The sequence below is a fragment of the Hyla sarda genome, chromosome 2, assembly GCF_029499605.1.
Source record: "Hyla sarda isolate aHylSar1 chromosome 2, aHylSar1.hap1, whole genome shotgun sequence".
In the NCBI taxonomy this organism is placed as follows: Eukaryota; Metazoa; Chordata; class Amphibia; order Anura; family Hylidae; genus Hyla; species Hyla sarda.
The window spans coordinates 275,352,665-275,380,646 of NC_079190.1; the positions used below are offsets into that span (position 1 = coordinate 275,352,665).

The 27,982-nt window shown below is 42.1% G+C and overlaps 1 protein-coding gene across 7 annotated transcripts in view; it reads right to left on the reverse strand.

The window, feature by feature from the left end:
- Window positions 1–27,982, reverse strand: part of MAP7D1 (MAP7 domain containing 1) — a 104,171-nt gene that overhangs the window by 11,916 nt on the left and 64,273 nt on the right. The window contains exons 4-13 of one of the 7 annotated variants that reach the window (XM_056557152.1): window positions 25,793–25,956; window positions 23,279–23,393; window positions 22,698–22,808; window positions 20,194–20,298; window positions 19,947–20,086; window positions 18,074–18,207; window positions 17,109–17,419; window positions 16,798–17,020; window positions 13,407–13,599; window positions 7,792–7,896 (exon numbers count right to left, since the gene is read on the reverse strand). In XM_056557152.1, the coding sequence (XP_056413127.1) occupies window positions 7,792–7,896; window positions 13,407–13,599; window positions 16,798–17,020; window positions 17,109–17,419; window positions 18,074–18,207; window positions 19,947–20,086; window positions 20,194–20,298; window positions 22,698–22,808; window positions 23,279–23,393; window positions 25,793–25,956 (1,601 nt within the window). Of the gene's footprint in view, window positions 1–7,791; window positions 7,897–13,406; window positions 13,600–16,797; window positions 17,021–17,108; window positions 17,420–18,073; window positions 18,208–19,946; window positions 20,087–20,175; window positions 20,299–22,697; window positions 22,809–23,278; window positions 23,394–25,792; window positions 25,957–27,982 lie in introns of all 7 variants that reach the window. The other 6 variants (XM_056557153.1, XM_056557151.1, XM_056557150.1 and 3 more) reach the window with 6 other exon arrangements.

The following is a 27,982-nucleotide window of genomic DNA, read 5'->3' on the forward strand; positions in this document are numbered from 1 at the left end:
TATCAACCTATAATCACCAGCTCTGTGACACTGCATGATACATTACATTGCACGGCGCGGCATACCCCACCCATTCACTCCCCTCTGCGTGTCAGCAGAGAAGTGATGCGCCGTGCATATTTAATCGTCCACGTGTCCGGAAGTGAGGTCAGATACCGCTGCCTCACTATACCAGTGAGTGAGCCGGACAACTCCAGCTCCCTGCACTACTGCAGGTGTATCCTCTGGTCTCCAGGGATGCCGTCTGAACTGTGAGTAGGAAGAGCTCCGTATTTACATAGCTCTACTCTGTTCTCTTTCAAGTCATAGTACTGAGTGGGCATTCTTTTGTGTCTTTTCTTTATAGGTGGATTTTGACAGCGGTCCATATACCTATATCCTTTAGGTGGAAATCTGCTGGCTGCTTAAGTGTATGGTGGACCAGTGATTATAGGGATAGTCTTTTCTTTGCAGGATCATCTAGATCATCAAATACAAATATGGATTGCTTCTAACAATGGATGCTATAGGAAAAGCTCTCTCTTCTTTACAGGAATACTGGCCACCCGTTTACACCTGTGATACATCCATGTAAATCTTGATATTTGTACCTGACCTTTAGTTGACTATTCTTCATTCACTCGACACATTATTGTCCCCTGTTTTTAATTACTTTATTAAAAGTTATATCTTAAGCACTTCCCGAGCATGTTATTTTGCTTATCAATTTAAGATTTATTTTCACATATTAAAACACAAATCTCCCTTTCAAATCTATATGGGCTTTTATCAGTTAGAAGTTTATAATCCTTTGAAGATACACTGATACACCCAATGAGTATGTGGAGTAAGTTGAGTGATAAACATGTTCTGCCCATTTTCTCAAAATTTTACCTACTGTATCTGTCAACATGGGTCAATACTGTACCTGTAAACAAATTATTTCAGGCAAGAATCTTCCTACAAGATCAAATACCGCACATCTTTTTTTGGGGGGGGGGGGGGGGGGGGACAGACTAAGGGAGAGATCCCCACAAAAGGATGTTGTTATAGAATAGTAGATGGTTTCTTCCATCATGACACAGACAGGGGATTAGGGTCACCTCCTCCCTATTAGGGGGACAGGGATAGAAAAGCAGGGGCCTAGGGGACCTGTCTCTGGATCCACACTAGACTAGACCCTAAACCTAGACGGGGTGGCTGCCCTAAAAAGGGCGGTCCCGCACAGGAGCCTAATCTAGTATGCCCCTTGGAGTAAGGGATGTCCTATGTCATGGGTTGACTACAACCCCTGCTCACCAGATGATCCCGTCATTGTGTCTCAATAAAGCTTGTAAAACACAACAATTGATTTAAGCCATTAGGTGTTGCTGTATTAAGTATATAGACCCATCGCGTTTCACGCTGTAACAGCACCCTATCTAAATCACTGCCACAAACTGAAGGACGTATGTTCTCAATCCCATATAAATACATCTGTCTGGCATTACCCCCATGTATTTCATTAATATGTCTTGAAATCACTGTATCCCTTTTGCTTCTCATGTCACCGACATGTTCTAAAACTCGCTTCCGGAGTTTGCAAATTATTTCCCACTGATATCCCATTGGTCCCTGAGGAGGTCACCTACAGTGACCGAAATGAGTCAGATTTTTCGGGATTTAGTTACAAGGGACCTGAGCAAACTGACGACCCAAGACTGTGCCCTCCGTAACAACCAGTCATATTCTGAAAGACGAGCGATTAAAGAACTTGAGAAGAATCACGCGCTCGTCATTAAAACTTCTGACAAGGGGGGGGGGGGAATACAGTCGTCCTGGGGAGATACCAATATAAGAAAATGTGCTACAGAATTCTAGATGACAGGGAATCCTACAAGATACTTTCACAGGATCCCACCGCGAGATACAAGGAGACCCTCATTAATATCTTGCAAGATGCAAGGGACAACAAATTAATTAGTGAAAAGGAATATGAATTCCTCTTCCCATCACCCCCACATTCTATGCACTTCCAAAAATACACAAAGGTACAGTCCCTTTAAAAGGGCAATAGTATCGGGCATAGGAAGTATATTGCAGAACGTGGGGATGTATGTGCACAGGGTCCTCAGGCATCTCGTGACCTCCCTTCCATCCTTTATTCGTGACACTACGGATCTTTTGTCTAAACTTGACGGGATGATAAAGGTCTCCTAGCAGTCAGCTATTACCTGTCCACATGCCCCACCTATATGCAGAACCACAATAGGTTCATTCTGACACTTATGGAGTTTATCCTGAACCATAACTACTTTCTCTTCGATGGACGCTATTGCCACCAGCTGAGAGGGACTGCCATGGGCAGTCCCTGTGCGCCTATGTATGCAAACATCTTTTTAGGCTGGTGGGAGGCAACTATACCGTTTGTCGAGGAGAGAGAGAGGTTCAGTGAGCTGGTCCCCTTGTGGGTACGATATATAGATGATGTTTTCATCTGGTGGACAGGCTCCCTTGCACTTGACTTTCTGGATGTGACCATTACAAAAAATGGTAAGGGAGGCCTTCACACATCTGTCTTTCATAAAGTCACCTCAACGAACAGCCTCCTGGAGGTGGGAGAGTTGCCACGTGGACCCCCTCAAAAGGGGGATCCCAAAGGGGCAATATCTCCGCCTCAGAAGGAACTGTTCAAAGGAGGCAGATTTTGAGGCACAGGCAAGGGACTTAAGGGGGAGATCCGGGAGAGTGGACCATATATTAGCTTCTGCATATACGGCAGCAAAAACTACCCCTAGAGAACAGTTACTCATCCCTAAACAACATATAGAGGAGTCGAATGGGTGCAGGATCATTGGCACTTTTGACTATGTCGGGACCAGTTAGCGAGATTGTGCAACACCATTGGGATATTTTGCTTATGGATAAGGACCTGCAAACATTCATAGGTGAATACCCACAAATAACTTACAGGAAGGGTAAGAGTATAGCTGACATGGTCACACACAGTCACCTTTCACCAATCCCCCTGCCACTACGTGGCTTAACAGAAACACAACTGTCGGGTCATATGCTTGTGGACATTGCCACGCATGTACATACATGAAAAAAAAACAGCTGATATCACTACCAAGGTCGAATCGCATGTACAAAATAAAAATGTCATCAACTGCAGTACTAAAGCAGTTATTTACGCGACAGACTGTGCTTGTGGCCTTCTTCCCCCGCACTAACCAACGGTACTGGCTGGTAGTGCGGGGACACTGATCAGTTTGATCCTTACCGTGCTCTGCCGCGCCATTGGCCTTAATCTTCTATTTTCTGCATATTCAAATGAGGTGCTAACTGGCACTCTGACGTCAGTGCCGGGCCACAGCGCCGCCCAGCTCATCAATATTCCTCCCCTCCCTCTTCTGTAATGAAGAGAGAGGGGAGGAATGTTGATGAGCTAGGCGGCGCTGCGGCCCAGCACTGAAGTCAGAGTGCCAGTTAGCACCTCATTTGAATATACAGAAAATAGAAGATTCAGGCCGAACGGAGCGGAGGATCCGGGCACGGTAAGCATGAAACTGATCAGTGTCCCCCACACTACCAGCCAGTAGCGCTGGTTAGTGCAGGGAAGAAAGCTGACAGTTAGGACATCCCTTACTCCTAGGGATTTCTAGGGCATACTAGAATAGGTACCTGTGCGGGACCACCCTGCCTAGGTTTAGGTCTAGTCTAGTGTGGATCCAGAGTCAGGTCCCCTAGGCCCCTGCTTTTTTTTTTTTTATCCCTGTCCCCCTAATAGGGAGGTGGTGACCCTAATCCCCTGTCTGTGTCATGGTGGAAGAAACCATCTACTATTCTATAACATCCTTTTGTGGGGGGTCTCTCCCTTAGTCTGTGCCTCCCTGCCTTTTCTCTAAATACCCACCCATGGGATATCACAGGTGAGTGTAGCCCCAATATATATATATATATATATATATATATATATATATATATATATATATATATATACACACACACACACACACATAGACACACACACACATCTAAGCAGTTTCCTATCTTTTGACTGCATATGAGTTGTCTGATCAGCATCTATTTAAAAAAAAAATTACAATAACTGACATGGGGGGGGGGGGGGGGGAGACATTACTGTCTGACCATTTGACTACCTCCCTTTTCTAACATTCTTTATGTTCTGAGCCGTCACTTTATGATGGATACCGGCCTTCTGCATGGTTGTGATACTGCTTAGCCTCAAAGCCCCATGTATCTGCTAGTGACTGTCATTTGCAGCCTGTTACCTTATCCATGCTGAGGGTGGTAGAGTTAATATAAATGTCAGGCACCCGCTCCATGATCCAGAGTGGCTGATGCTGACGCCGGTAGGCAGCGTGGGCCGGAGGTTGCATCATGACCCGAGCACCGCCCTGGCGGCGGATATGACGTCACACGTCGCGGCGGCTCTCCATGTGCGTCCAGCAGCCGGCAGGATCGCACGGCTCACCACGACCGCAGGTACGCACCAGAGACTATTCTAAACGCCTAACCGTGAGTGTTACCCATGCTTGCTTTACAGGAAGGTGACGGACATAGAACCCAACCTGAAGGCATGTTGTATATGGCCTTTTTTCTTTGCAGGGTTGACCAGATCTGAAGAAAGGTGTACATGTATCCACTCTCAGCATACCCCTAGATGTGGGGAAACAGTGGCATTGAAGTTAAATATCCATGAGGGCTGGCAGTGTATCACCAGTCCCTCTTTTATATTGATTTTTTCTGTAGATATATTTGGTTGCTCTGATATCTCATTAGTCCCTGAGGAGGTCACCTACAGTGACCGAAACGAGTCGCGTATTGTGGGGATAATTGCATACTATTATGACACACTGACACTATTTTCATTTAACAGTTAAGTCTATTACACTGCTTCTTTGTGGTGGAGAGAAAACATAAGTTCTACTCCATAATTTTGCTCACTTATATGTTTATATTTTTTCAAGTCAGTGTCTCAAGTCAGCGTGGCCGTGCATCAAATTGTCCAAGTTTACTATAAGTCTCAGCAAGCCCTGTGGTCTCTGAAGTCACTGGTCACCTCTTTGGGCCTAGCCAAGCTGTATAGACTGTTACACCTGTCTGACTGAGTAAAGCTGCCGTTGTTCCGTAACATGGCGTCGGAGTAATTATACTAGCCCAGGATCCAGCGGCCTACCTTCGGGTGGTAAAGCAGTTAAACCATGCCCTGGCATCACAAGGGGTTAATGCCATCTGCCCCTAGGGTAATTCCATTTGCCCTCATCACACCCCCACAAACAAGACCCGCTAATTTACATTTTGTTAATTTCTTCTACTTCTGAGAAGAAAATTTTTCTCTCTTTATAGACAATTCTCATTTTTGCTGGAAATAATAAGGAAAATGGTATTTTAGCAAGAGCCAGTTTCTTTTTGGCTTCCCCAAACAAAGCTCTTTTTTTTTAGTTGGGTATCTCTGGAGAAGTCCGGGTACAGTGCAATTTTTGTATTGTTGAATGTAGTCTCACCAGCTTCTCTTGCCAATTTAAGCAGAGTATCTCGGTCTCCAGAAGTTAAGATTTTTATTAAAGTAATTCTTGGTGGAGCACCCGTTTGGCTTCTTTTTCCAGGGACTCTATGCGCCCATTCTGTGTCGAATAACGGGGACATTTTTTGTAACCCTAAGTCCTCCTCTATCCATTTGACACAGAAGGTTTTCATGTCCCTATCTTCCACACCTCCTTTTAATCCCAGAATTCTTATATTATTCTGTCTCCCTATATCCTCCATATCTATACATTTAGGTTTGAGGGAGTCCATGTCTTTCTTTACTGTATCAGACACACGATCAAGATCATTCAGCTTACATTCCATCTGGGGTATTACCTTCTCCAGGTTAGTTATCACGTATTTTATTCATATCATCCCTGATAATGGACACTTCTGTTGTCAAACTTCCCATCTCGGTACCCAGATCACTTATCGCCTTATTACAACCTTTAATTTCCTTAAATATATTTTCCAGGTTAATAGAATTGGCTCGATTCTCCCCCCTCATCACTTCGCTCAATATCTTCTTGTAGGGGAGCATATCTAGAGCCCGAGAGTTTCCCTGCACTTCTATTGGGGGATACATTTTTTATACTGCGAGTCTTAACCACTCCTGGAGATTTTAGGGTTAGGTTGAGCGGTTTTCGAGGGTGAGCCTCTACCCTAACGCTTTTGATTAATTTTGGGTGGCGATTTTTATTATGTCCCTTAGGTGCATGGTTTGATTTTATTGGGTCTGTATTAACGTACTCCTTAGGACAGACCAGAACTTTACACCCAAAGATCAAGGTACCATATGATTTTGCAGAGGCTATACTGGTATATTCCTTTGGATAGAACAGAGGTTTACCCCCGGAGGTCTGAATAATTTAGATTCAAATCCCTGTGAGACACCTGTATTTGCATGTCAGTCCGGTGTCTCTTACCCATCCAGATGACCCTTCACACTCCTGTATAAGTCATATGATCTTTGTCTCTTGAGACTATTTTTCTGTGTACTCATGGTCTGTACCATTATCAATATAGGGGTCGCAGGGACATTCCTTCGACCATCCATCAACCTTTATAACCCGCCTGCATTTCTCAAGAAGACAGTGCTGATCACTTTCATCCTCAGCCGGGAAGGCAGAACTTTTTCTTCCTCATAGTTCCAGCCAGCCGGGGCAGTGTCCACCCGGTCCCGGGATAGGAACGTTGACCTCATGCTGTCCATACAGGAGAGGGAGGGAGAAGGAGGGGGAGGAGGAGAGCTGCCACAGGAGCATACCTACGACATGATGTCGTCTATTTTATATTTAACAAAATAAGATTTTATTTAAAAGGGGGCGATTCAAACTTTTATTAGGGAAGGGGTTAATTCACATTTATTATTTATTTATTTATTTTTTACATATTTTTCACTTTTTTAGTCCCCATAGGGCACTATTACATGTAATCTGTAGATTGCATACACTAATCAATGCTATGCCATAGCATAGCATTGATCAGCGTTATCGGCGCTCCTTAACTACTGCCTGCCATGGCTTGCAGCAGTAAAGGAGCGACGATTGGACGGCACAGAGCACGGCAAGGGAACTCCTGCTGTCCTCACAGCTGATCGGGACGCCGTGATTTCACGACGGTGATCCCAATCAGCATCCCTGAGCTAACCGGCAGTTAACTTCAGCACTTTTAGACGCTGCAATCAACTTTGATCGCTGCATCTAAAAGGTTAATGCCGAACATCACCGCTGCTCACCGATCGGTGAGGTTTGGCATCAGCCACAGGTCCCAGCTATGACACGCGCCAAGCTGCATAGTTCGGCACCTCCGTGATACCTGCCCACGGGGGTCCCACCAGCAATTATCGGATTAGGTATTGGGGACACTTGCACGAGTACAAGCACTTGTGCAAATGTCCAGTATCTTTCCCGATACAGATATCTGTATTGGAACATCCCTAATTGCCATCATTAAAGAAGTTATTCTGCCTGTAAAAACTGGTGGCCTATCTTTCGGATAGGCTATTAATATTAGATTGGCAGGAGTTCTGACTTGTGGCAATGCCATCATTTAGCTGTTCTAAGGGTCTGAGTTTAAGCCATCAATTTATACTGGCTGGATAACCCCTTAAATGTCTTAACAAGCGCCCCCCTTATACAAGTAAATGATCATTTAGATCGGCACGATCACCTCATTATTTTCTTATTGTTTGCTTATATAACGGCTTAAGATCTTTTCTCATGTCTGTGTTGGGATCAAATTTAAAACAGAATATTCTTTAGCCAAAAGCTTTGGTACCTTCTTCCTCTCCAGACGCTCCTGCTCTTCTCTCTGGAAATGTTGTTCTCTCTCCAGTCTCTGTTTTTCTGCTTCTTCGCGAGCCTTGGCTTCTGCTTCTTCTTTCTGTAAAAAAAAATTAAGATAAAATGTTTAAGATAAATATACTTGCGGAACTCTCTGTAAAACAACCTCACAATTGCACAAGAGATTTAAGTTAATTGTTCAGCATGGTAACATGTAGTAGAATGGTGGGATCCTCCCGAAACTTGTAATCCTGTCAGTTTATTTTTTTCTTTCAATAAAATGTCCTGCTGAGGACTTTTTCACTATCCTTCTTACAAGAGTCAGCAGTGCCGACTTCACGTTTTTTTTTTCCTGCCTTGCTTCTACTACTAAACTCCAGGACGACTTTGTCTTCTCCTGCAACCCTTTGGCTCAGCAGCGGCTTGCACCATCAGTACCCCGATTTGATCGTGGGTTATATGTGCATTTACTACCATCACAAGGTGAGCGGCCATCTATAAGCTCTGCGGGATTGCCCCCCACTCACCACTCATTTTCCTCAGGGTAATACACGAGGCGCCATCCGTCGGTCCTGTCTTTTTTATCTCCACAGAAGCATGGTAACATATCTGGATTGTTTTTATAATGTGAATTCAGGACATGGACCATCTGTACAGGTCCGAAGTACACAGGTGCAGTAAGCTGCATAACCAGATAGGTGCTTGTACTCAGTGCATTGTGTGGAGATGTTTCGCATGGTTAAAAACTAAAACCACTCACACATGTGTTCTCCTTAGATGTAGCAACTGACCATATGTTTTTTTTTTCTCCATGGAACTTTACATTACAGTTTGTAATTGCTAGAATTTACTTAGCAAAACACATGTAAAATGGTTACAATAGCAAAAGTCTGTAATTAAACTCCATGCATAAGAAATTATTTATACCAACCTAACACAAGAAAAAAAACACAATACAATTTTCTGAAAAAACTAAAGAAAAGCTCCACTCAAGACACATCCCTTCTCTATCAAGCCATGAAAATATATACTTTATCACTTCATAGATTAAAATTCATGTAGTTATTGTGTCAAACCCGCGAACTGAATCCACAGAGTATGTTCAATTGTAATTTTCTATTAGGATACACAAAAATGTGTAATTATTTTGTATGTGAAGCTGAAAAATCCAAAAGATGGCATCAAGCTCTAAGTTGTAAACAAACACTGTAAGCATTTTTTTTCCTTTTACAGTGTCTTAAAATATATATATACATATACAAACACACATTTAAAAAACACAAACTCTAGTGACAGGTTTCCTTTGAATACAGGTTAAGTCTTCTTCTTAAGAACCACCAAATAACAACATTTTGTGTAACTAAAATTCTCTAGCAGGATGGAAAATAATAAAATAAATCAATACAGTTTACACACACTGAAAACAGTAGGAGGCAGCATAGGACCTTCTTATTTGCAACTTTTCCTATGCACAGTAAAAATATTTGCAAGGACGAGGACTGCATATATTTTGTGTAATCTGTTGTTATGGATCTGTCATATGACCAGGGAACAGGACATCCGTGTCAATAACTCCTCTGCCCCTACAAGACTCAGCACAATAATTATCCAAATTTAACTGTTTGGTATCAGAATATGTTTGGTCACACTGAATTTATACAATATAAAATGCATTTAGAAAGTCTTTCTAATCGTTTTAATTTGTTTACATTTTGTTATGCTGAGGCCTTGCTTTAAAAAAAATAAAAAATAAATAAAAACATCAAGTTTTCACTCATCATTTTATACTCAGTAGCCAAAGTAAAAACAGAATTTTAGAAAGGTTTGTTCTAGATCATCTATGTGATATTTCTACACCTTCATTGGAGTCATCTGTGGTAAATTCAGTTGATTGGTCATGATTTGGATATATATATATAGATATTTACAGCTAACAATGCATATTAGAGCATGAACCAGGCCATGAGGTAGAAAGAACTGGCTGTAGAGCTCAGAGACAGGAGTGTCCGGAGGCAGAGATCTAGGGAAGTGTACTAAATAATTCAGCTGCAATGGAAGTTCTGAAGAGCACAGTGGCCTACATAATTCTTAACATTGGAGAAGTTTGGGACAGCCAGGCTGCCCCACTAAACTAAGTAATTGGGGGAGAAAGACCTTGCTCAGAGAGGTGACAAAGTACTAATGGTCACTCTGGCTGAGCTTCAAAGATCCTGTGTGCAAAAGGGAGACACTTCTAGAAGGTAAACCAATTCATTAGTCTGGCCAGAAAGAAGCAGCTTCTCAGTAAAAAGACACATGAAAGCCCCCTTGGAGTTTGCAACAAAAAAAGAACCTAAAGGTCTTTTTGACTGTGAGAAACAAGAGTCTTTATTCTGATTAAACCAAAATTAAAGAAACCAGGACAGCTTGTTATCTGCTCAATACCATTCCTACAGCAAAGAAAAATGGTGGCAGGATCATGCTGTGGGGATGTTTTTTTAGTGGCTGTGAGAACAAGATTGGTCAGGGTTGAGTTAAAGATGAATGGAGCAAAGTACTGATATTTTTTATGAAAACCTGATGATCTCAGACTGGGCTGAAAGTCCACCTTACAACAACAAGACAATGACCTTACGCCAGTGGCGGATCCAGGGGGGGGGGGCAACGGGGCAATTGCCCCCCTCCCCTCCCGAGATTGCTGCCCCTCCCGATACTATATTAGTGATGAGCGGGAGCTGTCAGCCCCGGCTGCACTGTCCCCTCACCTGCAGCGTGTGAACCGCCGGGGACACCATTCTCTGCAGGACACCATTCTCCGCAGGACACCATTCTCTGCAGGACACCATTCTCCGCAGGACACCATTCTCTGCAGGCTGCCTGTCAGTGCTGAGAATGCTCCGGTCTCAGCATCATTCAGTCTGCAGCCATTACACTGTGCAGGGGCTGGGAAGAGATAAGCTCCTCCCCCTCTCACCCCTCTGTGTTTCCAGCAGGCCGGGCTCAGCTTACTGCCCTCCACCACAGGCCCGGACACCCACACAATGCCTCCAGACCCCCCCTGCCCACCCTGATGCTGCCCTTCATGGTGAGTAACTTTGGGGGAGATGGAGGAAAGGGGGGGGGGGTCAGGCTCGGGAGACAGGTAAAGGGGAACTCTTTTCAGTGTTTCCCAGCAGAGGCCTCTAACTATAGTAAAACTACAACTCCCAGCATGTATTTGGCTTTGTGGGCATACTGGGAGTTGTAGTTTTACAACAGCTGGAGGCACCCTGGTTGGGGAACACTGATGTATCTGTCTTTCTATCTCTCATATCTATCTATCTATCATCTATCTGTCTATCTATCTCATATTTATCTCATATCTATCTATCTATCTCATATCTATCTCATATCTATATATTATCTATCTATCTATCTATCTCATATCAATCTACCTCCTATCTATCTATCTATCTATCTATATCATATCTATCCCACTGCTGCCAGCATCTATTTTTCTTTTATTTACAGCCTATTTAGACGCCAAGACAGGGGATAAGTTATAGATTGTGGGGGATCCGAGCACTAGGACCCCCTACAATCTCCCAAACAGGGCCCCTGCAGTCTGCTGGAAGGGGGTGCTGAACCCTGCATGGAGCTTCCTGGGGGAGACATTGGAATGGCCACTTCTGGCAAACTGACAGGGGCCCGTTATGTGCCCCTCACTTATAATGCCCCCCTGTCATGTGCCCCTCACTTATAATGCCCCCGTCTTGGGCCCCTCCCTTATAATGCCCCCCTGTCTTGGACCGCTAACATATAATGTACTTCAACTTATAATGCCCCCTGTTATGTGCCTCTTACTTATAATGCACCCTGAAGAGGCAGGACAGGGGGCATTATATGTGAGGGGAACATTACAGGGGCATTATATGTGAGGGGCACATGATAGGGGGGCATTATAAGTGAGGAACCCCCTGTCATGTGCCCCTCACATAGTAAAAATATATGCCCATCATGTGCTGCTAACATATAATGTGCCCTGTCTTATAATGCCCCCCTGTTATGTTCCCCTCACTTATAATGCCCCCTGAGGGAGCAGGATTGGGGGGCATTATATGTGAGGGGAACATTGCAGAGGCATTATATGTGAGGGGCACAGCACAGGGGGCATTATATGATAGGGGCACAGGACAGAGGGCATTATTATTATGAGGGGGAACAGGACAGGTCATAGTAATATGTGGGGGCACAGGATGGGGCATTACTACTATATATGAGGGGCACAGAGTATAAGGAATTTCTGGGGTAGTACGGTTTTCATTAGCCACAATACATCACGGTATTGTATTCAGAGGGATATTTAGAACGTACAGTACAGTGTGTGGTAGTATTATATTCAGAGGGTACAGTGTGTGGCAGTATTATATTCTGAGGGTACAGTGTGTGGGCAGTATTATATTCAGGGGTACAGTGTGTGGCATTATTATATTCTGAGGGTACAGTGTGTGGCAGTATTATATTCTGAGGTTACAGTGTGTGGCAGTATTATATTCATTGGGTACAGTGTGTGGCAGTATTATTCAGTGGGTACAGTGTGTGGCAGTATTATATTCAGAGGGTACAGTGTGTGGCAGTATTGTATTCAAAGGGTAAAGTGAGTTGTAGTATATTCAGAGGGTACAGTGTGTCAGAATGATATTCAAAGGATATGGTATTTGACAGTATTATAATAATACTTTTTTCATATAGAGGATCAGAATCCGCTGACACAGTGAAGAGCCGTCTGGGCGTCAAGTTCTTCAGCGAGAACATTTAGCTGGACCTGGCGGTATGTACCATCTGAATTAGATAAGGAAAGACTATATAGAGAAGACGTCACCTGTAGTCACTGATATCATTGTGTATTGTCCTGACTGTCCCATCAGAGCGGTAGTCACTTGTAAGTTTTGCAGTAATGATGGGTGAAACAACTCCCAGCATCTCCTCACAACTACTTAGGTCATACTGGGAGCTGTAGTTTTAAATGGTAAAAACTTCTTTAGCGCTTTCCCATTCTGTGGTAATTGGTATATTTGATTATTATACTGGATACATTTAATAATATTGTAAGTTCTTTAAGAAACACCTTATTTTCTGTCCGCCAACACAAAATGTTCTAATAGTGCCCCTCCCGAGACTAGACTCTGGATCTGCCCCTGCCTTAAGCATGCAGCCAAGACAACACAGGAGTGGCTTAGGGATAACTTTGTGAGTGGCCCAGCCAGAGCCCTGACTTGAACCCAGTTGAACATCTCCGAAGAGCCTTGAAAATGTGGGTCCACCAATGGTTCCCCATCCAACCTGACAGATTTTGAAACATTTTTACTGAGAAGAATAGCAGAAACCTTGCAAACCTTGTGGCACGATATCCAAGAAGACTGGAGGCAGTTATTGCTGCTAACTAAATTCCGAGCAAAGCGTCTAAATACTTATGTCCATGTGAAATTTTAGTTCTTCCTTTTTAATAAAAAAGCAAATGGGGTACTGAATGCAGAATGGTCAAGGAAAACTTGAATTTTGTTGATTTTAGTACAACGCAGCAACATAACTATATATGAAAGGGTTTGAAGACTTTCCGAATGCACTGTATTTGATAAACTGTAATCTCACTTGTTTCTGTAGTCTCTCCATCTCTTCTCGCTCAACCCTGGCTTTTTCTTCAGCAGCTTTTTTCTGTTCTTCCTCTTCTTGTTGATGTCTCTCCTCCTCTGCTAATCTTCTCTGCTCCTCCAGACGCCGGGCCTCAGCCTCTCTCTCAAGTCTTTCTTCAGCCTCTCGACGTGCTCGCTCTTCTCTTTCTCGTCTAAAGTTAGCAGAATTTTTGCGGTTAATCAAAATCTATGCTACTGGAGTAAGAAAAGTAGTACAGAAGTCACACTAGCAAAGCTAATACAGGGCACATGAACAGTTTTCATGCATAAACAGTGAGTCTTGCTTTTTTAGGTTAGTGGATTGGTTCTGTGTTTTAGTGGAGTGGCTTTTTATATTTGGTGGTACTGGAAGGCTATGGTGTACCAGGAAGACACAGAACACAAGAGACCTAAAGGAATGCATTTCAAATGCAATTATACACGTCATATCAGATGTGCAAGTATGTATGAATTAGTGTGAGAATGTTTAGTAGAAAAAAAAAAAAAAATAAAGAACACATTAAAGCATAATATAAAATATGTATGTAAGACTTTAACATGACCTTTTAGTCTGCCTTCACACTACATTTGTAGTGTATGGGTGTGGGATCCAGTTGGGAGGAGCAAAAACCGGCCACTCCCGTATTCCAGCCGAACACCATTCATTTCAATGAGCCGACCGGAGTCAAACGCTGAATCCGGTCGGCTCATTTTTGCCCCGTATCTGGTTTTCTGGCCGCTCAGAAAACCGGATACGGGGCAAAAATGAGCCAACCGGAGTTAGCGTTTGACTCCGGTCAGCTCATTAAAGTAGAAAAAGAGTTTGGCGGCGTCTGGCTGAGGTACGGGAGCGGCCAGTTTTCCACTCTCCCAGCAGGATCCGGCAGCCGTACACAACAAACGAACTGTGAAGGCAGCCTAAAAGGGGTACTCTGGTGGAAAACTATTTTTTAAATCAACTAGTGCCAGAAAGTTAAAACAGATTTGTAAATTACTTCGATTAAAAAATCTTAATCCTTCCAGTTCTTATCAGCTGCTGCATACTACAGAGGAAGTGCTCTTCCTTTTGAATTTCTTGTCTGTCTGACCACAGTGCTCTCTGCTGACACCTCTGTCCAAGCCAGGAACTGTCCAGAGCAGGGACAAATCCCCATAGCAAACCTCTCCTGCTCTGGACAGTTCCTGACATGGACAGAGGTGTCAGCAGAGAGCACTGTGGTCAGACAGAAAATAAATTCAAAAAGAAAAAAACATACAGCAGCTGATAAGTACTGGAAGGATTATGATTTTATAATAGAAGTAATTTACAAATCTTTTTAACTTTCTGCCACTAGATTAAATTAAAAATATTGTTTTCCACCGGAGTACACCTGTAAAAATACAATGTTATGGTGATCAAGTTTTGTAATGCAAACTGCCTGGTGGCACTTGCTAAGGTGAGAAGTGGTATTGGTTGGTTTGTAGGTGCATGGGCAGTTACAAAAACAGATGTATGGTTAGGTCCAAACATAGGGGGAGATTTATCTAAACATGTGCCGAGGAAAAGTGTCCTGTTTCCCATTGCAACCAATCAGATCACTTCTTTCATTTTTTAGAGGCCTTTAAAAAAAAAATAAAAAAAAAGATCTGATTGGTTGTTATGGGCAACTGCTCCACTATTCCTCTGCACAGATTTTGATAAATCTCCCCTATAGTGTAGTCTTCCAAAATGAATCCACAATAAACAACTTATTTATTTGCAGATTTTGTTTGCTTACTGACTGCAGTCTTTACTTCAACTACACTAAGGGTGCATTCACACCACGATTCGTTAATAAGGTTACCGGATCCAGCTGGGGGACATGAAAACTGGGCGCTCCGGTACCCCTGTCAGACCAGGCCCGCATCTCATTTATTTGAATGAACCGACCGGAGCGCGTAGCCAGGACACTTCCAGCTCCCTGCTAATGCAGGTATGTCCTGCCCGGGATGCCGCAAATTGCCGAGCCCTACAGGACACGAGGACTTGACAAAGCGGTGGACCCATTGCATGTTCAGCTGTCCATTATGAAGAATATATTATAGTACCTGGTTGCAGGAACAACTGCTAATTTATTTTGAACTATGAATACTGGCGCAGAATAATTTTCCTTTTCAGGAATGGACATTATTACTTGAGCTACTCTTTTTCCCACAGCAATAGAAACCCGGACTATTATTGTCTGCAACACTGACATTAGTCTTTATTTTTCCCGTAGGGATAATATACTGCATTCACCTTTGTGTATCTGATGTACCATACCATATGATATTCCTATTGTGAATCACCTCCCTGATGATGTCACGTAACAATTTGTGATAGAAACGCATTGGTTCTGTTTCAAAAACTAGTAAAGTCCTATCCAGTGTGTGGATGTGGATCTACTGATTATGACATTGTGAATCCATGATTCAGTATAGTGGTAATACCAACTAGTGATTATTATTTTATGGGCTTTGGCACTATTGGGTGTATTTTAATATACCATTAAAAGCTAAGTTTTAGGCACCTTTTTTCTACACTATTTTGATGCCTGAAAAGGTATACGCTAAGCGTGGTCTCTCATGTGACAGAGTATTTAGTACATGAAATTCCCACTGAACCGACTGGAGTCAAAGTGACTCTGTTCAGCTCATTTTTGCCCCCTATACGGTTTAGTGACTGGACTGAAACCATGGTTTTCAGTCTGGTCCTAAAACCAGATACAGGGAAAAAATAAGCCGACCAGAATCACTATCTGACTCCGGTCGGCTCATTCAAATGAATGAGATGTGGGCCGGGGCCGGCTGGGGTACAGGAGCACCCGGTTTTTGTATTAAGAATTTGTGGTGTGAATGCACCCTAAAAGTAGTTCTGCTGCCACAGACAATCATCCCCTGTGTGTCTTTCTTACTGGAATATCCTTTTAACCGCAACAATGCATATATCTGTAATGAGCAGGAGACAGTTTCTGCATCATGATTGATGTATCAGTTATCATCTCGTGGGTTCTGTAGGTAAGGTAAGTATCATTATTATCAGTGTCACCCACACTATCTGCCTGTACCAACAGATTATTAGTGACACCGATAACAGCTTCCTTTTAAAGAGGGGATTCTTCCATCTAAAGCCACTGTTAAATTAAATGGAAACATAAACTACCAATATGAGCAGCTACAACTTCTCCTATATAATAACAAACATTGCTGTTTTTTTTTTTTTTTTTTGCAGTAAAATGCAACAACAAATCTGTACAGAGATAAAAGTGTAAAAATAACAGAAACCATAGCACGTGTATTTGTATGTGATAATGTAGTGTATGTCTTCCCCCCCAATCCATAAAAAACAAAAAACAATAACTGATCATTTCCACCTTTGTTGTTCTTCTCTCTCCCTCCTCTCCTGCTCCTCTTTCTCTCTTTGCTCTCTAGCCTGTCGCCTCTTCTCTGTTAGAAGACGGGCAGCTTCCTCTTTATCAGTTGTGCCAGCCATTGGCTTGCTGGGAGAGGGGGCTGGGGAAGGAGTGTTCACTGCAGCAGAAATAGGCGTGAAGGCTTGTACAGGAGTAGTGACATTTGAGGCTGCAGCTTTAGAGTCTGGAATATAAAAGGGCAATTTCAATTAAATAATTACAAGAAAATCACATCTACATTGTATAAAAAGTTCCAGCTGCTGTGTACAAACCTATATTTGGTACTGTGCTACATGAGGCACTTTCTGGTGCTTCCTGTGCCTTTGAGGTTTCCTCTAGTTGAGGCGCAGGGGATGGCTGTCTCTCTTTGTCAACCTTGTGTTCTGCTTTCTTCTCTTTCACCTTTCCAGGGGTCTTCTCTTCTCTTAGTTTGTCTGTTTTAACTTTTGACTTGGGTGTCACCTGAGAACCCTTTGGGGAAGGCTGTTTTGTGGTTAGAGGTGTTGACAGACTTGGAAAAGGCGAAACTGGGCGCTTGGTAGGGGTAGATGGAGAGGACGGCCGATTTTTAGACTTCAAGCTGCTAAGAAGGGAAGACATCATTACAACACATGCCAAGGTGACAAACATGCACATTGGCCCAGATTTATCCATCTGCATGAGAGAAAAACTGGGAGTGATTTTCCCACAGCAACCAATCACAGCCCAGCTAACGAGCCCTGGTAAAGTGAAACCTGAGCTGTGATTGGCTGCGGTGGGAAAATCACTCCAGTTTTTCTCTCACACATTTTGATATATCTGGGCCATGGTCTTTTAGCTTTAAAGGAAATCTGTCACCAGTGTCACCTACACTAACCTGTCAGCACCGACAGATAGTGCAGGTGACACTGATGACAACGGTACTCACTACTCACCTTGTCCCGGTCCGTGGCGGGGATCTCCTGTAATCTTCTCCGGTATCTTCGCTCCGGGCACCGGCTTGGGGCATGGGCGCAGCTTAATGACGTAACCACTGCTGTTCCCAGGACCCAGCAGACAGCATCAGCGGTTATGTCATTAAGCTCCGCCCATGCCCCAAGCCGGTGCCCGGAGCGAAGATACCAGAGAGGATTACAGGAGATCCCCGCCACGGACCGGGACAAGGTAAGTACCGTTGTCATCAGTGTCCCCTGCACTATCTTTCAGTACCGACAGGTTAGTGCAGGTGACACCGGTGACAGATTTTCGTAAAACTAACCTTTTCTCTGGTGTAGGTGATGCACGGCTCTTAGTTGTTGGAAGCGACTGACGTTTCTTCATGATGCGCTCTCTACTCAAAGCACTTCTTTCACGCTCATTTTCTCGATCTTTCTCCTTCTTTTCTTTCTTTTTCTAAGGATTACAAGTCTTTATTAATTGTCCATGGATATTTATAGGTAAGACATATTAAAATACTGCATACTATGGTGTCAAAAAGTATAATATAGCAACTTACTAATATATATTGTTATTTGCCAATTCCTTTAAAAAGATTACCTCTCATGATCTTGTTAAATTTTATAATCCTCCCAGTTCACGGTCTCATCATGAGAAACCACCCCCTGACTTTATTTTTATTATTTTTTTGTTTTCTACCTTGATATTGCTCTATATTTTCTGCTCAGTCTCAGTCAAATTCACAGACTGGGAAGGGGCGTTACCCAGCAGGTGTGACATCATCTGAAGCCATACAGGGGAGAACTTTGTCCCTCACTCTGCTACACACATCCCAGAGCAGTTTAGTGTGTGAGATGAGCTATGATTGGCTAAGGCTGCACACACCCCCCTCAGCACTCCAGACTGTATTTCCTGATTTTGGACTTCTGCCAGTCCAAAGTCTGTGCAAAAGATGGGGAAAAATGTGCTCTGGACAAGTATAAGGACACCTAGTGGCAGCTTTTTTAAAACACAAATAAAACATAGAAAACATCTTTTTTTTTTTAAAACAAAGTGCATTAGAAAGATTTTTTATTTACCGTAAATAATAAGTGAGTGCAATAGCAATAATTTGTTTTAACCCCTTAAGGACCAGGCCAATTTAAATTTCCTCACTTTCTAAAATCCATAACTCTTATATTTCAATCTACAGACCCATATAAAGGGCTTGTTTTTTGCATGACCACTTGTATTTTTAAATGACACCTCATTTTACCATAAAATGTACGGCGAACCCCAAAAAATTTTTTAGGGAGTACATTTTTATGAAAACCACAATTTAGCAAATTTGGGAGGGTTTCGTTTTCATGCTGTACACTTTTACTTTACGGTAAAAATTACGTTTTCTTTATTCTGTGAGTGATCTGTGCTTTTTATCGATACCACATTTGCGTATATGTAACTTTTAAATCACTTTTTATTACTTTTTTTTTTAAATAAAATGTGTCAAAAAAAGCATCAATTTTGGACTTTTTGTTTATTTTTTCGTTTACGCCATACAGAATAAATAACATTAGATTTTGATAGTTCGGACATTTACGCACACGGCGATACCAAATATGTTTATTATTTTTTTATGCCTTTTGGGGGTAAAATGGGAAAAAGGGACAATTTCCATTTTTATTGGAGGAGGGGATATTTCTATTTGTTTTTACTTTTTATTTTTACATTTTTTAACCTGATCTCAGACCAGAGCAGAAGACCCCTAGAGACCGACGGAGGCAGGAGGGGGCCGCCGCTATAGATGATTGATCCCCGCGGCAGAGCCGTAGGGGATCCGGTCATCTATCTAAACATACGCATTCCCGCAGATGCCGTGATTAATACAGATCACGGCATCTGAGGGGTTAATAGCGGACACCAATGCGATCGCTGATGTCAGCCGGCTGCGACCTGCAGTGCATGACGCAAGCACAGTTCCGATGCTCGCGGTCATATACAGGACGTAAATGTACGTCCGGGTGTGCGAAGTACCTCCGCACCAGGACATACATTTACGTCCTTGGTCGTTACGGTATTAATAAGAGTGCCCATTTAAGGGTAAATTTTTTCCAGTATCTTATTGGGAAGACATGTGATCTGATAACTAATTTAACATATGCCCATCTTTGTGTTTTTAACTTGAATGAAGCCTTCAACATAAGGATGCTACTCACTGGGGACGAATCACTCCTCTTCCTGGGTGTTGTGTCAGGACTGCCTGCTGTGGTCCTACGACGCTCAGAGCAGCGATGTTTGTGATTATTACATGGCGTGAGAGGACTCGCAGAGGCAGAACGGGGACATACAAGGGAACCTGGTAAAGATATTCAATATGCAAGTAAGACACAGAGAAAGATAAAAGAACACTGTATGGCCACAGAAACATGCCACTCTAACTCTTACTCAAGTCTCTGCTGTTACCAGGTAGTGTTGCTGCACTGCGGCTCCGTGCTAAGAAGGATAACGTGGGTGTCATCAGACGGTCAACAATACTGCTTTCCCATGGGCTCAGCTGCAAGCTCCGATCTATGAAGAGATAAGCAGGTCAAAACTACAGCTAAATGGATGAAATGACAACAGTAAGTAGTAAATGCAATCATGACAGGTACAGGTAAAGATTACGAGGAGCTGGGAAGAAGTCAGTGATCTCCATCATCACCACCCCCAAATAATACTAATTATTCCTTAATTTATCATTTACAAGTTACAGTGCATATTTTCATAAAAACTATATAATCAATCTTTTCAGCTTCTCCAGCTCTAGAACATGCTGCTGGCACGTATCAATCAGCATGTTTAACACGACAGGTTTGTTTTAAAAATCTGTCAGATGATATCACATAGTTTAACTAATCACAACACCAAGTAAGGGTTAAAGGACTTTCACAGTCATATGCTTCATTCTGTGAATTTCTGCTTGCCATTTTTCATTGTATAGATTTGTAAACAGGCAGCAAGCGCCCACATACCGGGACATCAAGTGCCAATCATTGTCATCACCTATAGCCGTTTGCCTTTTCCTCCTGCATTCATTAAAGGCCTCTGTGCTGTAGGGGATGGGAATGCTGGGCACTTTTCATCCTGCTCCAGTTTACACAGCAAAGCTGACAAGTGAGCAGCAGAATTAGGAAGCATGAAGCTTATGATGTTTGCTTTAGAGGTCAATATGTAAATACAATATTTGAAGCGTATATATTATGTGGGTACTGATGCAGGTTTCTAATAATCAATTCCCCTTTAAAGGGGTACTACGAAGAAAAGAAAATGTTTGCAGATCAACTAGTGGCAGAAAGTCATACAGATATGTAATTTACTTCTTTAAAAATCTTAAGCCTTTTAGTACTTAGCTGCTGCAGAGGAATTTGTCTTGTTCTTTCCAGTCTGACCGCAGTGCTCCCTGCTGCCACCTCTGTCCGTGTTAGGAATTGTCCAGAGCAGGAGAGGTTTGATATGGGGATGTGCTCTTGCTCTGGACAGTTCCTGACAGGAACAGAGGTTTCACCAGGGAGCAACATATCAGCTAAAAATACTACACATGTTCCTCTAAGGCATACAACAGCTGATAAGTACAATGATCCCATAACTTACAATGACCTTAACATACGATAGTTTCAACATACAATGGTCTTTTCTGGACCATTGTAACTTGCAACCAGACTCAACATAAAATGATACTGACAGTCCAGATCTGTGAAACATGTCAACGGCTGGAAGAACTGACCAATCAGAATGGACATTCACTGGTAAAACCCCTGTATTTCTGAAGTGTATGCACTGAATTCCTATCTGTTTTGCCCCCTATAGTAGAGGGAGGTATTACATGTTCTGTACTACTCTTAACCTATGCCACAGTTACCTGCTCCTTTGGACACCAGGTAAGGGCGGCTCCATGTTACTTTTTTAAGACATTGCGTGTACAGTACAAGACCCTGAAGAATCTCAAGGCCTCTACATAGACAGTGATTTACAACTCCCAGAATCTCTTTCTTACTTTTATATGCAAGGTCTTGCTTTAACTGTATTAGTTGTCTACTTATTTTAGTTTAAGCCTCACTTTTTCCTATTTTTGAATGACATTTTGATGGCTTCAGAACCAATTACCAGCTTTCCATAGAGTTATGGTCTCAACATACAATGGTCGTCCTAGAACCAATATTATAACTTGACGGACCAATGTATTGGAAGGCTTCTTTTTTTTAATAGAAGTATTTACAAATCTGCATTTCATTCTGGAAACAGTAAATCAAAAAAAATAAAAAATTTCTTTGTAGTACCCTTGAACAGGTTACATGACTTAAAAAGTGTTTACATGTGACTGAATATTTTTAGGGGGCATATCTCCCTCCCTCGTTGAATTTGCCCACTCTGCCAAATGGTTTCACATTTTATAATCATATTGAAGATGTGACATAAGCTTGAACTGTGTTTTACGAATCTATCAGCAATACTGTTGCAGTCTTTTCATGTCAAATAGCGGCTTCAGATCAGTGGTAAGGATAGTTGTATGTTTACAAAAGAAAGGACAGGCCAGCAATTTCACTGTTCCACAATGATCAAACTTCCTCCTCCGCTACCCACCCTGGAAATACTTGAGAGGCCAAATCTGGTAACTAGCTACATTCCAGAGAATCAGAATGTTATCCGGAGTCTCAACAGTCTTTAAGCAACAGTTTTCATTTGTGTACATGAACAGGTCATTAAGAGACTTCTCCCAAAAATATCCGTTCAGCCTAAAGCAGATGTTGTCCTGCAGCAATGCCTCAACTTCTTTCTGATCTTCGAGAAACCTCTAATTCAAACCGCACTGTAAATTCCAGGGCATGCTGATGTGTATAAGATGTCAGCATTATGCAAGGTCTGCTGTTCCGTTACAGAGGAGGATGAGCCGACACTGGATATAATTAGAAAACTTCCACAACACTTACTTCTGTTTGGTGAGTTCCACAAGGTAGCGGAGGATTTAGATAATCGCTTGTTGATTATTGAGTCTACATGCCTGGGAAGGTTTACTGCAGACACTGAGCATCTATTTACAGCTAAAATTTAAGAAAAACAAGAAAGACACAGCACAGTACAATAAGTATCCGATTAGTATATAAGCCTTCTAACCTACATGCAATAGCCTAAACAAAATTATAGCAAATAGCCCCAGGACGGACATATACGTCGACTGTCAGCTGAATAATAATTTTGCTAAAAGCTTTGAATCCAGCCTCCCTTATTAGCATGCACATATGGCTTAACTCAAAGCAAATGTTATTTTTTAACATATAGCATTAGTAGCCTCCAGACGGCTCTGACGCTGATCATCTCCATAAGAAACCGTAAAATCCAGCCTGTCCAATCCCTTTGTTTTCATTCCCAGACAAAGGAAATTTTGGAAGAATATCTGACAGTTCACACAGACGTTAGATGGGCTAACACAAGAGATCTAACGTCTATGCCAGAAATATAGGAACAAAGATATTATATCAAGCACAATCCATTAGTGCTCTTATTTATTTACCCCCTTTATGTCCCGGAGAGTTCTGATTCAAAGCACCTGCCCATGACCATCGTTGCTGTCGAATCTCTGCCCAGGTCTTCTTTGCGGTACGGCTGACTGCTGCCTCATATTTCTCCTAAGAATTACCAGTATAATATAATCATAAACACATGCAAATGATAAAGTTTCCAAAAGTAAATATTTTCAATGACAACTTCTGAAACAAGAAAAACAAACTTATCAAAAGTTTCAAAAATCCCAAAAACATTCAATTATTATATACAATACTAGTACATTAAATAGTAGTTTTCTTATAATTCTACAGGTTTAAATATAGGCATAGCTCCATTATCTGAAATCTAAATTGAAGAATGTTAAGCAGGGTTCTCCTGGCTGTAATATGATCAAAAAAGCTCAGAAACTTTCTACTCTACTCTCAACTAGGTTATATCTTTGGTTACTCTCAACTAGGGTTAACTTTCTGTATCCCTCATCTGCCATAAGGAAATCAAAGTCTATAGTATGTGCTAGCCTGCACAGATGTCTTTCCTACAGGTTAGCAATTACATTGTTATCTTTTGTGTAATTACAATTTCATGACAAGCTAGCTTGAACGTTACGTGTAGGAAGACAATATACCAATAAACATGAACACTGCTTCTTTCTATAATCTTTACAGTGCCCACACACCTTAAACTGAAGTTGCTTAAAGTGGAGGATTTCTACCATCGCTTATAGGGCGACATTTAACAACGAATGATCATTTTAGCTGACTGATGACAGGCAATTTTCATCTAAAAAGTTGTCAGTGTTTGAAATTTTCAGGCAATAGTAGGACAAAAGATTGTTTGTCAAAGAAAATTCTCAGAATTTAGAAAGAGCTTTCATCCTTCGCTAGGTATCACTGTAACGGCATATATGGACTAAACTGTATTTGGCTGAATTTGTGACACGATCAACTGTCATTCAACAGAAGATTTATTGTTAACTTGTTATTCAACGTTTCACTTCTTTTTTATGCAATCTGTATGGCAACCTTTCCACAGGATAGGAAGTAACTAGCTGTTCAGTTGGGGTTGCTGCACAATGTTTCTGAAACTGCCCACCGCATGCCACTAACACAATTTAGTACTTGCCCATCTAACACAACCACACTATTCAAGCTAGGGAAAACTAATGGGCTGTGTCAGCATGGGGTAGGAAGTGGAGCGCCAGGGAGTGGTTTGTACACGCTCATATACTTTAATACATATCCCTTTAAAGGATTAGTGCAGTGAAAAATAACATCCCCTGTCCAAAGGATATGGGATGAGTTATAGATCGTGGGGGGTCCCCAAACAATCTCCTGAATGTGGCCCCAGCAGTCTGCCGGAAGTGGCTGTTCCGACCCCCGCAGGAAGCCACGGCCGACACATCCCCTCCATGTTTCTCTATGGGATACATGGAGGGGGCCTGTCAGATGTCACTCCGTGTGGGGGGTCAGCACGCCCCTTCCAGCAGTCTGCGGGGCCCCATTCAGGAGATCGCAAGGGTTCAAGTGGTCAGACCTTGGTGTACAGAACTCCTTTAAATATATTTGATGCATCATGTCAATTTTATCTGTATAGGAATTAAAGAGGTAGTTCAGTAACAAAAAACTTGTATAAGATAGTGGGGGGGTCCAACCGCTGGGACCCAGTGAGATTTCACCCCCAGCTCCCTGCATGAATGCAGGGCGTCAACCACAGCACAAAGCGTATGCAGACACACCCCCTCCATGCATCTTTATGGGAGAGCCAGAGATACTTGAATGCTTTATCTCCTGCTCTCACATAGAGATGCTTGAAGGGGGTGTATTGGCCACCACTTTGTGCTGTGGTAAACACACTGCATTCATGCAGAGAGTGGGGTACCGTATGGAAGATCGTGGTGGGTCCCAGTGGTTGACCCCCTGCAGATAGGGGATTCGTTTATTGATCCTGTTTAACTCTTAAGCTCAAATAGTTTTAGTGTATGGCACTGTATTTTAGTGCTTTATATGTATTGATCTCTCTATATCTATTGTATTGACTGTATGGTCCCCCACCTCTCCTCCTACTCTGTGGCATGCAGTTTGGCTCACAGTTGGAGGGAGGGGCGCTGGTGGCGGCATCTTGGTTGCCATGGCCTGTGGTTCCTCCCTCTCTGTGATGTGCGGGTTGCGCATCCTTGGGGGTCGGGGTGTTGGCGGAGTCTGCCACTAATTAGTATGTTGGCCGATACTGAGGTCTTGTTTACACTCTCCATGTGATTACTAGTCTATATCCTGTTTGGGTCAGCCAGTAGCTTTGTTTTTATTTCATTTAGGGCTGTATCTCTGTGTGCTTTACCTTCTTCATACAAAAATATTTTTGTGATTTTAAATGTCATTTGCATATGTGTCTCAATAAAATATATATATTTTAATCCAAAAAGTGCTTTCTTTTTCTGGTGATAACTCTGAAGGAAGTAAAAGTATAGTTAAAGAAAGAAGAATTGCTTTTCCACTGATGAGGCCAGTTTAATGCATTAACATACCTTATTTTTCTCATACTTTAACCTTTGCCGTTCTTCCAGTATGACCCTTTTTCTCTCAACCTTGAGCCTCTGTTCTTCCAGCTTCTTTCTCCTGTCTTGTAATTGTTTTTCTCTAAGTTGCTTTGCCTTTTCCTCTTTCTCAAGCCACACATTCTTTTTGGCAGCTGAAGGTAATTATAAAGTTGGGTTAGAAACCTTGTCATGCAATCCCAGCGAGGAGAATCAGTGCAATGACTAACCAAGAACAGTATGATATTATCTATCTATATCATATATATATCTGATATAACAATTTATCAAACTGACCCCTGTCTGATAATCATAGCAGTGTATTTTCTGCTGACTGTCTGCCACATAAGCTACTGGACATTATAATTCCTGTCATTTCGTGAATAGTTATAACATTAAATGGGCTTATTCCATGGAACAATGGCATTTCTGTAAACTCCACAGCCAATCACTCGCCTCAGTGGTAGAGAGCACAAACCACTAAGGCCAGTGACTGGTTGCAGTGATTACGTATGTACAGTATATGGGCTTCATTGCAACCATGTAAACAGAGATGGTCAGGAGGACTAAAGCGGCAGAACCTGGACATGGCAGAGATTATACAGGTGATTAAAGTGTTTTTTTTTAATCACAATATAAGACTCATTTTATTTTTTAATACAGATGTATTCACCACTAGTTCTGTAAGGCTATGTTCACATGCCAGAATTTCTGCATTGAATTCTGCATGAGTTTATAGTCAATAGACTTTAATGAGATTCCGCTGTCCCATTCACACAGCAGAATTTCTACTGCAGAATTTCCGATGCAGGAATTCCATTGAAGTGAATGGGCAATTAGCTGCCATATGAACATAGCTTAAGGGGTCCCACATCAAGTTAAAATCAGTATTCACTCTGCAATGCATGGTGCAGAGATTTATTTACAATGAGACTCTTCTTTTCCTTTATCCTCTGGCATCTGTAGGGTGACATTGGGGACTGCAGAGATAGAGGGGGCACCGCCTTAAAGTTCTGCAGTACATTTAGATCAATGGTTATGGGCCTACATAAAAACATTATAAAGAATCTGATCAATATCTCTAATCCGGTGATCTCACAAGCTTTGGAGATAAGCCAGAGAGCTGGGCTATCCAAGTTTCACTTAAACATTGCCTTACCTATTGCTTGGTATTAAAAAAAAAAAAAAGGTAAAAACAGTATGTCTGATCTTTCTAATTAACAACCACATGCTGTGCCAGGTATAAGATGGCACGTAGGAAAGCTGTGAAAGGGAACACAAATATTCCTTGAAAACGAATGGCACCAGAACTGCAGTTCAGAAAGAAAAAATAAAAGAGTGAGCAGAAGATGACTACAGACAGTAATTCTCGAATCACCTCTCTTTTCAACTATCATCTTCACAGCAGCAGAAGGTTGCAGTTCACTGAGCTGGGAGATAGGACAAGTAACAGCTCAGTGCCTTAGTATTCAGAACATAGGTTACTAGTCATCCCCTGCCCTGTCTCCTAGAATAACTGAGGCAGACTCACTGTGACTCTTCCCTCGGGGCACTGGTATTGCTCTACTGTATATACAACAGACACGTTTAGACTACATGTAGGAAAAACTATGTGAGCTTTGGTGACTTCTGAAATAAGCCTCTATTAGTTCTTACACAACCTCGATACAAAAGAAACTAGATCTAACACTACTCCAATCGTGTTCACATTTTGCCCCACAAATCCTGCTCCATTCCATTCATTTGCTCCGTATCCCGGTGGTGCAAAGAGATGTAGCGATAGTAAAATATAATTCAAGTATAGAAAAAGCTGTGGCACTCACCAGTCTATGGATTGCCTCAAGCTTTATTTATTCAATGGAGCATTACTTGCAGCAGGAAGATACAGACATACAGCGTGAGCGATACCTTGAGACAACTCCCTCTGTATGTTTATTCCCCACCCCCACCCTTTCCCTACTGCATGTAGCACTGTTGCATTGAATAAATAAAGCTTGAAGCAATCCATGGACTGGTGAGTGCTGCAGCTATTTCTATACTTGAATTTCCTTAGTTCTTATGTAAACATGACATGGAATATTTTTTTTAAATTTGTTACTTTTGATGTTGTACATTCCATTTTCCCTTATTTCAATGTAATTCTAGTAAATCTGCATTTCTTAAACTCTGCCCTCTGATTAA